The 16,105-nt window shown below is 44.3% G+C and overlaps 1 protein-coding gene across 1 annotated transcript; it reads left to right on the top strand.

Moving 5' to 3' along the window:
• Window positions 1–3,958: 3,958 nt before the first annotated feature.
• Window positions 3,959–15,290, top strand: COPS4 (COP9 signalosome subunit 4). The gene is made up of 10 exons (XM_074154315.1): window positions 3,959–4,331; window positions 5,557–5,636; window positions 6,409–6,560; window positions 8,576–8,679; window positions 9,537–9,690; window positions 10,824–10,974; window positions 11,383–11,553; window positions 12,885–13,000; window positions 13,350–13,434; window positions 13,928–15,290. Exons 1-10 carry the CDS (start codon window positions 4,258–4,260, stop codon window positions 14,059–14,061), a joined length of 1,221 nt encoding a protein of 406 aa, XP_074010416.1. The 5' UTR covers window positions 3,959–4,257; the 3' UTR covers window positions 14,062–15,290.
• The last annotated feature ends 815 nt before the right edge of the window (window positions 15,291–16,105 follow it).

Genomic DNA, 16,105 nt, shown 5'->3' with positions numbered 1-16,105 from the left:
ATCTAAAGAAGTTTCTAAAACTTTCTTCAGATAGGCTTCTTGAGCCCATAGCAGAAACTGCTGTTAATCCAAAGGAAGAACAAAAAACCATCAGCCAGACCATAGAGATGGGGATTGGGTATGTTCCTGGAACTCATGACAGATAGAGCAGAGCCCAAAAGGATGTAGCCCTCATGTGGGTAGCAACATGTTCCACTGAGGAAGTACGGCTTTTGAAGGGGAACGACACACAAATCGGAAAAGTTAAGGAGCCACTACTCCACATCTGGATCTGGAACAAGAGAAAGCTGAGTCTCTCGCATCCCATAGCTATGCATCCCCATCACCAATCAACGGATTATTCTGGCAGTCCCATTCTTTCTCCTGCAAGAAAAACGTTGATGTTTTCTAATGTTGTGAAGTAAACAAGCCTAGTTACAGGCTGTACTGAAAGCCACACGCTGCTTACCAGTTTTCTAAGCAACTGAATAAACCAAGCTACTCAGATGTAAGGCCTGGAAAAAAGCCTTGAATCAAGAGTTCAAGAAACATCTTCCGCTTCTTATTGGGAGCTCCTGCAACTATGAATAAAAAAAAACCCAAGCCAGCCACCATGAGTTTGTCTCCTAGGTATTTGTTATGAATCCCACCGCTGTAGTACACAAATTCTGTAGGACGCTAAGATATGCTTCTAACAGCGTGTGAAGTAAGAAAGCACTACCTCTCTAGCACAGGAAGGGAAGAGAAGTGCAAGCAGACCAAGTAACAGATAAGGAAGCACAGTTTGTTGCCGAAGCAGAAATCAAAACACACACCCCTAATCTATGTTACTAAGGTTTTTTCCCCCTGTAAAATAGATTCTTTTCCCTTACACTTGGATTGAAAAATAAGGGGCTTTGACTGCTTTTCAAAACCTAAAATAAAAGCTATCCCAACATATGAGATAACAGTGTCTCTAAGGCTAAAATCTGACAGCACTCTTCATCGCCACATTTCAAATTTACCTGTGGTTAGCAGATATGCAATCTGAAACCAGTTAAAGCCTTTTGAGAATTTTAGCTGAACCGTTCAGAGAATTCAGTTACAAACTATCTCAGCTTGGACATCACAGAAGCATAAGCAATCCAAACAGCAGCACACAGTTCTTGATACATGATCTGAACAGTCAACAAACTTTTGAAACATAACAAACTTTTGAAACTTACCACATCGCATCAAGCATGAAGTACCTTTTATATCCCATTACAGAAGCTGGGCTGTATTTTCTAACATACTCTCCAAGCCAGCCTTTAAGAGCACTTGGCCCACAGAGCGATACAGCCATCCATCTCTCTGTAGGTTGACACAAGTCTGCACAAGGCATGCAACCAAGAGTCACCGCTTGCTGACACATCTGTTAACTGAATGTCTTAAGGAATATAAACAAGTATAATGCATTTTATTTTATGAAAAGATTCCCCCGACAAAAGAAATGTTCTCAGCTGATAACTCGCTGCTCTTCTTGCCTCCAGTAACCCAAAAAGCTATTGTGAATAAGCTAACCCCACACACAAGGCATTGCTTGTTATTGCCAGCTTTATGTAAACATTGCAAAGAATATCCTGAATTATTGTTCTATATTCAGTATTTTCTACAATTACTGCCACATATTTCAAGCAACTGTTCAGAAGGATGAACTTAATGAAAGATCATTTAAATATCTGTTCTTTCTTCACTTGAAATCTTAAGTCTGAGAGCTTTCCTCCTATTCACGCTATGTTCCAGTGGACAATTTCACACGCTCTCAATGCCACAGTGCTTTCCACAACTCAAAATCTCTATACCAAATATTACATAATTAGTACATGATGTGCTTCAAAGTCAAGGCCACAAATAATTAATAACACATTCTGACAGCCCATATGCCTCATAATGAGCAAGAGCAATGAAGACAGAAGCTGAGACTATCCCAGAATACGGTCCAGCTAAACTCACTTGGAGCTGGGAGGCTGTCCAGGGCCGTGCAGCAGCACACTGAAGGCACAGGTACACCCTCACACCTGGGTGAGTTAAGGAAGTGTGGAAAACACCCTATGCCGGGCAGAACCCGAGAGAGCATCTCTGCTCTCATCCTGGGTTTCTCTTGAGTCTTGCAGTGAGGATACCAGGAGCACTATGTGGAATGAGTCCCGCTAGCAGGGACCTGACTGTTTCTAAGCAGTTCTGGGGGGTTTTTTGGCTAGATGTTACTGCTGTCGTAAGTGATGAGATGTCACCATAAAGAGCAGGCAGATGAAGGTTGCTCACCGTAAGTGTGATAAAGCTACTGACTCCTACTGCTAAATAATGTATGCTCTCAACTCTCAAAACCGCTGAAAATCTTCAATATATTGCAACTATTTAGTATGGGCTCAAATACACAATCATGCCCAAGGTCAGGAACAGCGTTGCTGATGACTGGTTAATTTTAATCAATAGGTACGTGTTGGTTGTAGCTTCCTGGCCTCTGAAATGGGGCCATTCGCTCCATCTTCCTTGTGAACGAGTACCTCAAAATCACAATTAAGCCTGACATTAACCGGTCAAAGCCTGAAACAGGCAAAAATACACGGTAACAGCTTCTTCTCTTTAGTGTCGGTGAAGGAAGCTGATCTTATCCGTTTATAGTCTTCTTACCCCGGACCAAGTCCGGCGCGGTCCCGCCAAGTCCTCAGAGGGCAGCCCGGTCCCCTCCCGCGGCCCACGCTGGCAACTTCGGGCCAGGAGAGCGTCCTCGGGCCTAAGCCAGCGGCCACCGCGTCCCGCCGCCGCCGCGGCGAGAGGCCCGGAGCCGCCCGGCCCTAAGGGCTCCCCGACGCCCGATGCCGCGTCCCGTGGGCCGGAGAAGGCGAGCCCCGCCAACCCCGGGCCCAGCGAGGCGAGCCCCAGCGGCCACCACAGCTGGCGTCGCGCGACGCCGGCAACGGACGCCCCCCCTCTCCACGGCCGTTACCCACCCCCCGTCCCCCCCCCCCCCCCGTCCGCCCCCGGGAGCCTCACCTCACCGGCGGGCGGCGCGGGGGGCGGCCGAGAGCCGCCGGGCTCCGTCAGCGGCCGCCGCCGTATTTCGAAAGATCCGCCATTTTCACCCCGTCACCGCCGCCTCTCGCGGCCCGCCCCCGCCGCACCTGCTCCCGCCGCCCCGCCCCGCCTCCGCCCGCGGGGCGCACCCCCCCCCCCCCCCCAAACCCCGACTGCTTCCGGACCGGCAGGGAAGGAGCCGGCAGCAGGTCCTGCACAGACCCCGGGGCCGAGGAGGAAGCCTCGCCGTCGCCCCCCCCCCCCCCGCTCCTTTTTAACCCTCCAATGCTCCGCTGCAGCTTTGGGCGCAGCGAGCGGCGGTGAAGAGACCCCCGAGCGGGCATCCCCCGCGGCGGAGCGGCGGCCGGGACAGCTGTCCCTGCGAGTCCAGGGAGGTCAGCGGGGCCGCCCGGGAGCCCGCCCCGCCGCGGGGAGCGCGCCCAGCAGGGCCGGGCCTATGCCTTCTCGGCAGGCAGCGACTGTCAGTGCTCCGCCGCTCCCTCCCGGTCTCCGCCGCTCCCTCCCCGCCAGCGCGGCCGTGCCCGCATCCCGTTCTTCGTCCTCCCGCCGCCGCTTTCCCGCCCCTCGCACTCACCGGGCGGGCGGCCGCTCTTCCTCCTCCTCCGCCGCCGCTACCGATGCCTGTCTTCACCGCCGTCGCTGCCCGCCCACCCTCCGCGCCCCGCGCCGCCGCCGGCCCCCTCCCCTCCTCTCCCGCGCCCGGCGGCCGCGGCGGCGGCAGCAGCACCCGCGACGAAGCCGCCGTGTTTGTTCAAAATCACGCGCCCCGCGCCATTCCTCCGCCGCATCCCATAATACTGCGCCGCGCCGCCCTGGCAACCGCCGGCGCAGCACCCCCCGCGCGCGCGCGCGCGCGCCGCCACGCCCCGCGCTTCCGGACCCGCCCACACCCCCACCGGGCCGCCCGCCCGCTTCCGGGGCCGCGCGCGCCACTCGAGGAAGGGGACGCAGCCTTGCCCCGCGTTGAGGCTGTCGGCACGCGCGCGCCCACGCACGGTTCTATACGTGTATGTATTTACACTTGCCGCCCTGCGGCCCCGGGGGAAGCCGTGTGTGCGGCCCGCCCCAGCTCTACCCCCGCGGCCGCCTTCTGCCCGCGCGCACCCTCCCCTCCACGTGACCTCGCCGCGCGACGGCCCTTCTAGCCCGGCGGCGGCGCGGCTCTATGGTAGGAGGAAGTGTGCGGCGCGCGGGGGGGACGGCGGCGGGGCGGCGAAGATGGCGGCCGCGGTGAGGCAGGACCTGGCGCAGCTGATGAACTCCAGCGGCTCTCACAAGGACCTGGCGGGCAAGTGAGTGTCGGCGCCGGCGTCTTCATGGCGGGGCGCGGGGGGTGAGCGGCCGCTGGGGTTACGGCTTGGGGGGGGGGTTGCCGGGCCCTAGGCGGGCGAGGAGGCTTTTGCCCAACGGCCTCCCTTCTTTAAGTATAAAGAAGAAAGAAAGATTTCACCTCATGATTCTGGCTTTTTTTTATTATTTTTTTTGTCGTTTCTAACGGTGGGTTGCTCTCTGCCGGCGGTGTCTAGCGCAGGCTCCCATGCGGGGCCTTACCCCTTCTGGCCGTAGCTCCCTCAGAGCTCTGCTGCCTGTCCCTCGGCTGCGCGGAATTGATAGGCCGGGGAATTTATTTTTCGCGACTTTCTGCTTTAGATATGTCATGTAGCTATGTCAGTAACTCTGTTATTGTTATTATTTTCATTAGGTGGGTATTTTGGATCACAAAGCTCGGGGCTTGGGCTAATCACAGTGCAATGTGTCACACAGATTTTCTCTCCTCCGAGGGTTCGGTCAGCTGTGGATCAGTCAACTGAAATTCTTCGAGTCCCACTCCAGTTGCTTATTTTCTAGAGGAATTGCTTCCCTTCTAGGAGTTTCATCTAAGAACTTGGAAATGTTACCCTCAAAATGCAGCTTCAGTGGGAATGTAGTACTTCATTAGTATAACATGCACTGAGGTTATGGCTCAGGCAAAGTTTAATTAGCTTTATGAAGCATGAAAATGAGCTGCTATTTTTGCAGGAAGATACACTTAAGAATGCACAGTCTGTACCCGTGCTCATATTAAGTGTCCATAGCATACTGTTTACCTCTCACTCCCGATGCTCTGTGTCATTCTCATTGAATATACCCTTGTGAACATTTGACTAATTTTATTGATTGTAATCTACATGCAGTATAGTTTTCATTACTTTTTCTGTGCACTATCCTAGGGAAGTGATTTTTTTTTTTTTTTAAACCCTTCATAATTGCACATACATTAACAGATGACCAAATGATGAGCTATGTCATCTGAGAATCTAGTCCTGGGATTTAAAAAGAGCCACATACCAGTTCTGGGTGAATGTTCCTGACATTTGAGTGAAGCACTTTGGAAAATTACAACTCAAAGGTATAGAAAATATAAGCCAAAGTAGGTCTCTGACGTAGAAAATAAGCAGAGAAACAGAACTTGTTAGTGAAAAAATGTTTCCTATGGGTGATTTTTTAATTTTTTTTTTTTTTTAAATCTGTGGACAGATATCGTCAAATATTGGAAAAAGCCATTCAGCTGTCGGGTGTAGAACAACTTGAAGCTTTGAAAGCTTTTGTAGAAGCAAGTAAGTGCATCTGGTATAAATGGTTGCACACTGAGCAAAAGCCAGAGGTCTGTGGGATTGCATATTTGTTAACTCTGCATTTTGGTCCTATTGGAACTCAAACACAACTAGAAGAGGAACCATCATCACCACATTCAGAAGTTAAGGGAGAATGAACTTGCAAGCTTTGTAAGTTATAACTGTTCAGCCTGTCAGCGTGACAGTGTTGGAAGGTGAAAACATAAAGTTGTCTCTGTTGAAGGCTAAAATTGATGCTGGATGCCAAGTGGTATTTAAACTAACAACCCCCTTCTTTCCTTGTCTCAGATTAGTTTGAAAAACTGTCAAGAATAAAGAGTTAGGGGTTGTTTTGTATTGTATTGGACATTTGGCTTATTGAATTCCTCTATAAATTATACCTCTTGCAATTTTTTTAAGTTGAGAATAAACTTAGTGAAATTTAGCCTAAAGGTTTACTTTGTCTAAGATGTTTCAGCAGCTGAGAGCAGTGATTCAGAATGAAACATCTCTAAACTGTAAGTCAAAGTGAGAAATTCATTATTATCTCTCAGGGGTTAGAACTCTGGTGACCTCTAGTATAAACAAACTGTTTCTGAGAGAAAAAATTCACCATTTAAAAACAAAGAAAAAAAACTACCTTCACTAGAATACAGATTTGTAAACTTGAAATATTCAAATTTAATATAGTAGCAAATGGTTAGTTACAGTGAAGGCACTGACAAGTGTTGCATCCATCTTGTGTTTTTTTTTCTTCCATGTATCTCTGAACCAGTGGTGAATGAGAATGTCAGTCTAGTGATCTCACGTCAGCTACTGACAGATTTCTGTACCCATCTTCCAAGTCTTCCTGACAGCACGGCCAAAGAAATTTACCACTTCACCTTGGAAAAGATACAGCCTAGAGTTATTTCATTTGAAGAGCAGGTGAGAGATCAATGATGAGGGGTTTTTGGTTTGCAGGCTTGGCTTTGTTGGTTTTTTTCCTCCTATCTGCTGACTATTTTAGGTCTTTAAAAAAGCTATTTGAAACAGATGTTCCTACTTAGAGTCCAGTTTTGCATTCTTGTACATGCAAAACCTGAGCTAAATGCAGAGAGTATTTAGGAACTGTGCAAAGAGTACAAGCTTTGTCTGTTCATCAGAATCACAAAATTATAGGGGTTGGAAGGGACCTTCAGAGATCATCTAGTCCAACCCCCCTGCCAAAGCAGGTCCACCCAGAGCAGGCTGCACAGGAACGTGTCCGGGCGGGTTTTGAATGTCCCCAGAGAAGGAGACTCCACCATCTCTCTGAGCAGCCTGTTCCAGGGCTCTGCCACCCTCAAAGTAAAGTTTTTCCGCATGTTCAGGCGGAACATAGTGTGTCCCAACTTGTGCCTATTGCCCCTTGTCCTGTCACCAGGCACCACTGAGGAAAGCCTGACCCCATTCTCTTGACACTCGCCTTTTAGATATTTGTAAGCATTGAGGAGATCTCCTCTCAGTCTTCTCCAGGCTGAACAGACCCAGGTCTCTCAGCCTTTCCTCATAAGAGAGGTGCTCCATTCCTTTGATCACCTTCGTAACCCACTGCTAGACTCTCTCTGGTAGTTCCTTGTCTTTCTTGAACTGGGGAGCCCAGAACTGGACGCAGAGCTCCAGTTGTGGCCTCACCAGGGCAGAGTAGAGGGGGAGGATGACTTCCCTTGACCTGCTGGCCATGCTCTTTTTAATGCACCCCACGAGACCATTGGCCTTCCTGGCCACAAGGCCACATTGCTGGCTCATGGACAACTTGTTGTCCACCAGGGGTCCCAGGTCTCTCTCTGCAGAGCTGCTTTTCAGCAGGCCAGCCCTTAACCTGCGTTGCTGTATGGGATTATTCTTCCCTGGGTGCAGGACCCTACACTTACTCTTGTTGAACTTCCTCAGATTCCTCACTGCCCAGCTTTCTGGCCTGTTTAGGTCTTGTTGAATGGCAAGGATGCTGGGCATGTAATTCCTCTGCTACCAGAAGATGGCTTTGTACAATGAGACAATACTTGAGCTACTGGAGGTACTGTCGAGAGACAGACTGGTACTCATTTTATTGCTTTTTACCCAACTGGTGGAACAGCCAGGTTGTGTAAAGAGAAGCATCTTGACAAACAGCTTTTGTTTCAAAATAAGTATTTGTGTGTGTATTTTAGCCATAATCGTTTTACCATGAAAGAAATGTTTTCTTGAAAACACAATTCTAGTTAACTACTGAAAGTGCTGCAGTTCTTTTTAAGTTCAGTTCTTGGTTTTGTTGTATGAGTATTCACTATCGTCTGAGAGTTCTTACAGTAGATGTTTATATAAAAAGCCTTTAGGAGCTAGTATTTGAGAACCAAGGCAGTTTCTGATGTGATTTGTATTTGCATGTCTTTTTAAGCAGCTTTTACTCTGTCTTAACTGAACATGCTTGTCTATATGTTATGATTATGCATAAATTGAATCCTAGACATCAGATTATTTCTCTTTAGCCACATTTCTGCTTACAAAACCCAGATTGTAAGCATTGATATTTTACCTGCTGACAGATGCTCTACAAAGCATCTACAAAGTGTCTGCATTTTTATCTCACAGGCATGATATGAGGTATAACTGCAAGAACTGGCTTGTGAATCGTGGTGCTGCAGGTCTTGAAAGCCTCGTTTCATCTTTTTAAAAGCTTTGTAAAAAGTTATTATTTCTCACTCCCTTTTATCTTGCCACAAGCTTAAGTGGAAACGGTTCCAATCAGCACTCATTTTAAAAGCTCAGTATTAAAGCAGCCCCACACAGGTCTCCTCACATGGGAAGAGTTGTGTGCGTGCAGGTTGCTGTGTCTGTGAAGCTGAGGTATTGTTGAGGGGATTAATGAACAAATACTGTAAAAGTTAATACAGAACTATTCAACTTCTATAGCGTTTGAGATTGGTTTTATTATTGTTTAGGTCGCTTCAATAAGGCAACATCTTGCATCGATCTACGAGAAAGAAGAAGACTGGAGAAATGCAGCACAAGTATTGGTGGGGATACCTTTGGAAACAGGACAAAAGTAAGTACTGCGGTAGACACAGTTATGTGTTTTTAAATATACTTGCTCCCTTTGTACTTAAATAGATCAGCAAGTGAGAATTTTGAGGTTGCATATTTTCCCAGAGTTTCAGTAGTTCAGGCCAGAACTATTGCCAGATGACAAAAGTGTAGCTTGATAACTGTACATTACAGTAAACAGTTTAGTGGGTCAAAATACTGCACGAGACGTTTTGCATTATTAATTAATTGTGTTGATGAACAGCCTTTTTGGTAGTATTTTACAAAAATGCTTCTAAAGTTCTTGAAAGGTGGCAATTCTTCCATGTGTTTGCCTTTACAGTTCAAAATGAAGACATAGTTTGAAATTGGATATTAAGAAATGCAGTTGAGGTTATTTGTGAGGTTTTATTTGTGGTTTTGTGTTGGTTTCTTTAGAGTCTAGAAGCCTTGCTGATACTTTTTTCTGGCTGTCCTTTCTGTCCTCTTTCTCTGTACGCACGTAGAAGGAATTGATGTAGGTTTTGCCTGTTTAGCACCTGTTTGTTCCATTGCAAGTTTGCTTCTTAACTCAAGTGGCTCACCACTCATGGCAAACTTACAATCCACTAAAAACAGACTGTGAGAGTCTGTGTACATTTGTGTCTTGGTGGACAGCATTATGTCCACTGATGTTTGTAAGATCAGTTCTATGCTGGCATTTCATCTCAAATTTCCTTACCCTGAACAGAGAGCACTAATTTTGGTGTTACGGAAGAAGAAGGCAGGGTAAAGCAAATGTTGCCAAGTGCTTAAGAATCCTAATATATGATTAGAACAGCTAAGAGCAAGGGCAGTTGTGGAACAACTTTGAGCATTTGCTTTTCTGTTTCTCTACAGACAATACAATGTAGATTATAAACTGGAGACCTACCTGAAAATTGCCAGGCTGTATCTGGAGGATGATGATCCAGTTCAAGCAGAAGCTTATATTAATCGAGCTTCCCTGCTTCAGAATGAATCAACTAATGAACAGCTGCAAATCCATTATAAGGTTGTCTAACTTGTTTTATTGCTTTCTCTTTCTAAAGGGAGATGATTCCACACTGAGCTGTTTTTATGCAATGCCACTAAAACTTTTGTAATGACAAAAGAGACAAAGGGAAAAACTTCTAAATTGTGGGAGCTTGAGAGCCACATCTTAGCAATAAATAGTACAGCTTTCTCCTTATGATTTGGAGTTAAGTTTGTAAAGGTTCCTTAAATGCTAGCTTTATTAATTGAAAAGAAAACTTAGCCCTCAAAACATCTGAAATGTTGAAAATACTGCCTCCACCTTTGTCTTTAAATCTAAGAGGGGAAAAAAAATCACGTCCCATAGTAGGGACAATGGAAGCCTCCTGCCCCCAACAGTAATTAAATAGTAAGTCCCATCCATAAAAGTAGGTTAAAGTTCTCAATTACTAAAGTAGCTGCTGATGGTTCTACTTATTTGTGGGTTTACTACATACATAGTTCATACACTTATTTCTCAAACCATTTCAGTAACTGGGATGAGCAGCGAGTGATAACTATAATGTGACAGTGCCAATCAAGCATGGTGGTGTTTAAAATTCTGCAACACACAGCTCATGGCACATCTGCTTTAACTCAGGGTGTGGTGGTTTTGGTTTGTTGGTTTTCCTTTTTTTTTTTTTCCTGCCATGCTATGCTTTAAAGTGTGCACTCAGTTGAAAGTGTAAATATTTTCTGTAAGCGTTAGAAAAGCACAAAGGAAAGGAGAGGAGAAATACCAGATACTATTACAGCACTAGAGGGGAAAAGCAAACACTTGAAACATGTGGATTTCTACCTAAGTGCTAGCTGTCAGTGTCAGTAGTGAAGGGGAAGCTTGTGTAAGTGCAATATCAACTGTACAATATTTCATTTACATAGTTTCTGGCATTTAGACATTTGCAATGTTTAATGTGTGAATAGTGCTGGGAAATGCCCTTTCAATTGGTTTCCATGATACTTTAGCAAGGGCTTAACAAGTCAAGCTAATCCTTCAAAGACATAGATTTCCCTAGGATGCAGTAGAGCAATATTTATGGGAGCTGTCACATGATAATTTGGCGATTTATACACACCTGTATTACGGAGCCACTCCTGTTAGTTTTCTTTTTCTGAGACATAATTTCTTTCTAGGTTTGCTATGCTCGAGTTCTTGATTACAGAAGAAAGTTCATTGAGGCTGCCCAAAGATATAATGAGCTCTCCTATAAGAGCATAGTCCATGAAACTGAGCGACTGGAGGCACTGAAGCATGCTTTGCATTGTACTATTTTGGCATCAGCAGGTAAAATACATACTACTTTTTTATATAGAAGAACCAACATAGGTATTTCATATCCCTCGAAGCAAGTCAGCCTGTGCATTACTTGTAGGGAGGGATCTTGCCACTAAAATTTGGTGAGGAATCCAAAATCGTGAACGCTGTGTCAAAATTACCTGTTGGCATACTGTTAAGTCAGAGTTGGATTACTTTTGTGTCTTTGCCAGTGATAAGGTGGCATCTTGGCTAAAGAGGCAAAAGATAGTCACTGGCAAACAGTGTTTTGGAACTGAACACAACCGAGTTCCTTCTTTAGAAGAGCTTTGTTGGTTAATTGCACGTATTGAGAAAAAAAGATAACTTTCTGTGGTTTAGCTCTAAATACTCGATGTTTTGGTGATCGTTTACAAGGATTCTTCTTGACTTTCCTAGGACAGCAGCGTTCTCGCATGCTTGCTACACTCTTCAAGGATGAGAGATGCCAGCAGCTTGCAGCCTATGGGATCTTGGAGAAAATGTATCTCGACAGAATTATCCGTGGAAATCAACTGCAAGAGTTTGCAGCTATGCTAATGCCTCACCAGAAAGCAACTACAGCCGATGGTACATACTTCTCTACAGCCTCGTAATGCTAGGTGTTTATCCACAGGAGTCAGATTTGCCCAATGCAGTCAAGAAGTGTGATGGAAAAGAATTTAATATTGCTTTATGATTATTTTAAAATTATTTCCCAGAATGTTACCCTCATGAGTATAGTTTAATAGTAAAGCTTCTTAGGCATATTTCGTCTTTCTGATTGGCTTTAAGGTTTTGAAATACTCTTTTAGAAGATAACTTGTAAAAATCTTGTTTCTCTGTCCATGGACAGTCCTCTTCACTGACAACCCCCCAGTATTTCTAACTTTGCCTTTTGAGCTTCTCCAGTTCTAAGGCACTATTATAAATAGGATGCCTAGAAACACGTGACATGCATGTAGGCTGTAAATGGTCTGCGCAGGTGATAAATTTATTTGAACTGCTTCCTGACTTGACAGGAAGATGACAGATAGTGAGAGGATAACTTGGACCTCACACTGTCTCCAAATTGTTTTCTAATCCAGCTCACTGACTTACTAGCTCTGTTCTTCCTGGAACCTATGAACAGTGAGAAATAATGTGAAGTGATGACTTTACTGAAATCCTAAACACGCTTATCTTAATTTCCTAAATTAGAAGAATAGTGAAGTGGAAAAATACATAAGCATGAAATACCTCTTAATTAGGAAAACCTTCCTAGTGAACAATACTTGTTAATTAAGGACAAATAAACAACTGTGTAGTCGCAGAGGTGAAAACTGGTTAAAGATACTTACTAACAATAAGCTACAGTCTTTTCCTTGGGTCAATTTGTTGCTTATTTATGACCTGTACTGTTTGTCTAAGTTAAGAATGCAGGTTAGTTGGTATTTAATATTGTGCTTATTTTCAACTGGAGGGTAAGGGGCAAATGAGTGAAATTTTTGAATCAAGAAGAGAGAAATTAGATAAGAGTTTATCGCTATATAAGCACAGGAAGAGAGAGGTTAATTGTACTCCTAAGAGCTGTAGTGAATAATAAAAAGAAAGGTCTTTCCATTTGGCAAGCTAGAAACTGATCACAGGAGGTCAAACTCCCTCAATTCAGATGTTGAGTCTTGTAGCAAAACCAAAGGCTCCACTTGATTGTTCTAGAAATTAAATAAAGTGGTTTAAGCTATGTGTCTTAATATCAACCACGTGCCATCCATTTCTTTTTGTTCACTTTCTTCTGCATAGCACTGATGCAAGGCAGATGCGCCTTGACCTTCTGCACACATAATCCCTGGGTGAAAAAAAGTGTTTTCCATCTGCTCTACAATATAAACAAAGTATTTCAATCTTATAGTGATGGATTTTTTTCTCATCTAACCCCTAAGGTTCCAGTATCCTAGACAGAGCTGTTATTGAACACAACTTACTATCTGCAAGCAAACTTTACAACAACATTACTTTTGAAGAGCTTGGAGCATTACTAGAGATCCCTGCAGCTAAGGTATCAGTTTTTTACATCTTTTGTAAAAACAAGGAGCATCAAAGACATGAGAAAATAGCTGTGATAAATATTAGAAAATTTAGTTCAATATTAGGAAATGATTAAAGATTCCATATGATGAGGAAGGTTAAATATCTAGCAGATCATATGAAAAGGAAGGGTACATGATGTAGAACGAATAATAGTGGAGTTAGATGCCACTGATAGTATACCTAATCATTTCATAATTTGCCCCCTTATCCCCCAAGTGTGGAGATGTTGAAAAACCCATAAGGACTATGAAGTCTTAATAATTTTTAACTTCTTTGAGAATGGAAGAAGTTTCTAACATCTTTCTTCATTATTTCAGGCAGAAAAGATAGCTTCTCAGATGATAACTGAGGGTCGCATGAATGGATTCATTGATCAGATTGATGGAATTGTTCATTTTGAGAGTAAGTTCGACCATGGTAATAATTCTTTTAGCATCATTCAGAGTGACCTTTTTGAGTTGCTGCCTTACAGGATAAGGAAATTAAGTTTCTTAATGTCTTTTGTCTGAAATGAGCTTGCTGAGTCTTGCTGTGGCCAGGAGGTGGCAGGGTTTGCCTTAATGGAGGATCACACTTCACCCACCCTCCCTACTATGCATTCTTTTACCCACAGGAAAGTGAATTTATTCCATGAGTTTCCTTATAGGAATAGCTTCACAGGAAGTGCTCTGTTCAATTCTACTTTGCAATGCAGGAGTTACGTTTGTAACAAACAGCCAAAATCACTGTAGCTTTTGAATACAGAAATGAGCATGATGTAGCTGCAAGGAAGGCTTCCTGTGTGAGGTAGGTAAAGGCAGCGGCAGAAGAAAAGGTTGGAGTTGAAAAGGCAAGGGAATTGCTAAGACTTATTTTGTTTTGTGTGGTTGTTTTTTTGTGTGTGTTCTTCTTTCAGCTCGTGAAGCTTTGCCAACTTGGGACAAGCAGATTCAGTCACTGTGTTTCCAGGTTAACAACCTGCTGGAGAAGATAAGTCAAACAGCCCCAGAATGGACAGCGCAGGCAATGGAAGCCCAGATGGCTCAGTGACTGTACAGGCATTGTCTGAAAGGAGGCAATGAACTGCTTGCTGTGCTGGAAGAAGGGAACTGAGTAGGACTGTGAACCAAAGAGATAACCCACCTTCATTTCCCCACCTTTGCTTTTACTCTGGCTAGGACACAATTAGGTGATACTATGTTTGGTGTGACAGTCCCCCAGTTCTCTGAGCATAGAATGGTGCTGTTGCTGCCTCTGCATTGCACTCAGCTGTCTCAAAAGCTGTGGTTTCCACATAGCAGCAGCTGCAATGTCTGCAGCAAGCTTTGGGTTTGGTTTATTTAATTTTGGGTTTTTTTTCCCACTGTATTACTATAGCTTTGTAGCCCATTAATTCCTAGGATGCTTGTCCTGCTGTGAAAATCTAAGTGCCATGTTTCTTTTAGTTGTAATTATTCTAATAAAGGCTGGAATGAGCCACTTGGTGTAAGTGTTGCGGGGACCTGGGTTTTTTTTCTTAAGCAGCAACTTGAAATAAGTTGAATTTTTGGAATTGTCAATTTCAGCCCCTAAAAATGTTAAATGAAAACCAGCTTTTTTTCTTCTCTGTTTACGAAACACAAGCCTGAAATCTTAATTGAAGGAAATACTGACCTTTGTCCTGCATTGGTGCAGCAGGCACAGTTATCTGTGCTGAGAGGTGAGGTAAAGACCAACGTTCCCAAGAGAGCTTGTTGCAATGGTATGGTACATGATCAGAACACAGCACATTTTCTAGGTCACCATGAACTGATAATTTTACAAAAGTATCTGTAGTATTTTTTTTGGAACTGAAAGTGGAAGAGATACAGGTAGGGATTCTGCACTGCAAAAGATTAAATACCTTCTGAAAGTGGAGTGGCTGGAGAATGCTGTGCGGATTATTTCTATAATGAGGTGCAACAACTAGGTAAAGGCGTTGTGATAAGCAGGACTAACTTGAAATGCTTATGCACAACAACGGAGTATCAAAGTGGCTCTTCTGATGTTTATCCATCCAGAGTTCTCATTCTTCACCTATCCTTGTGGTCTGCCGGATATGAGAGTCTTACTGTGTGATTTGCTGCAGAGGTTTTCACAGAGAGCTCTCTGGTAACGGAGAGCTAAGGCAGAGTTTCATCAATATCTGTTCCTGTCCATAGGTTAGGCTTTAATTTGATGTGATCTTGTTCAGGTTGTAATTTGATTACCTTAGTTCCTTTTTCATTTCAGTCAAGTAATAATACTAGTAATGAGTTTTCAGTGTCTGTTCATCCTAGTCTTTTTGTCTCAAAATCTGGAGGGTGTTGATGTCTTCTCACGTCAAAGGTTTTGGCTTAATCCACAAGTCTAATGCTTTGATTTTTGTTTTGCCTTTTTTTTAAAAAAAATATGTTTATGCATTTAGATTTCTACTGCTGTTGGATTTTTAGAAAAGCCAGGAGCCTAGTGAAGGGTGGTTCATCCATAAATAGGATGGACTTCTGGCAACCTGGCAAAATAACTGTTATAATGGCTCCCAGTTGATAATATCTTTTAGTCCCTCTGGGAGGGGAAGTGGTGACAGAGCAGTAGTGGGAGCAAGAAGGAGCTGCCCACCTCTTGACAAGTTTACTGTAGAAGAGCAGATGTGGAAGATTTTCCAGATCTGTATTACAGATAGAGGTTGGGTGGCTGTTGTTGTGTGGGCTGACATAGTCTGTCTACTAGCGTTGGGGTCTGGCACTCTGGACGGTCACCTCCAATACCCACAAGGGTCATCTGTCTTACTAAATGGCCTCCTGTGTTACCCTCTAACACAGCAGCTGTAAATAATTTATTAGTTACAGGAGAGAGAGTGGTATTTCAGTGGATAGCAATAAAAGCCAAGCTGACCACAAGCGAGTCCCGAGTGCACTGTACATATCTTTGCTGTTCTGCTTTTTCCAAGTCAACAGCGTCAGAACTCAGAGCTGGCTTTGGCTATTCATTGGATAGCTTTTATATCTAGATGACCTTTTTTTCCTCTAAACTCTCCCAGTTAGTTTAAAGGCAATGGTAGTGTCAGAACATTTATGCAGAGAGTGTAAGACAGATA

Source organism: Numenius arquata, chromosome 10 (genome assembly GCF_964106895.1).
Source record: "Numenius arquata chromosome 10, bNumArq3.hap1.1, whole genome shotgun sequence".
NCBI lineage: Eukaryota > Metazoa > Chordata > Aves > Charadriiformes > Scolopacidae > Numenius > Numenius arquata.
Note: the sequence above shows the minus strand (reverse complement) of the source record. Positions and strands in the feature narration are given on the sequence as shown.

Bases quoted from the DNA above. Each gene is read 5' to 3' on its own strand.
- COPS4 (XM_074154315.1), top strand. From the start codon at position 4,258: ATGGCGGCCGCGGTGAGGCAGGACCTGGCGCAGCTGATGAACTCCAGC. The intron at 4,332-5,556 runs GTGAGTGTCGGC...ATCTGTGGACAG, and splicing joins CACAAGGACCTGGCGGGCAA to ATATCGTCAAATATTGGAAA. The intron at 5,637-6,408 runs GTAAGTGCATCT...TCTCTGAACCAG, and splicing joins GAAAGCTTTTGTAGAAGCAA to TGGTGAATGAGAATGTCAGT.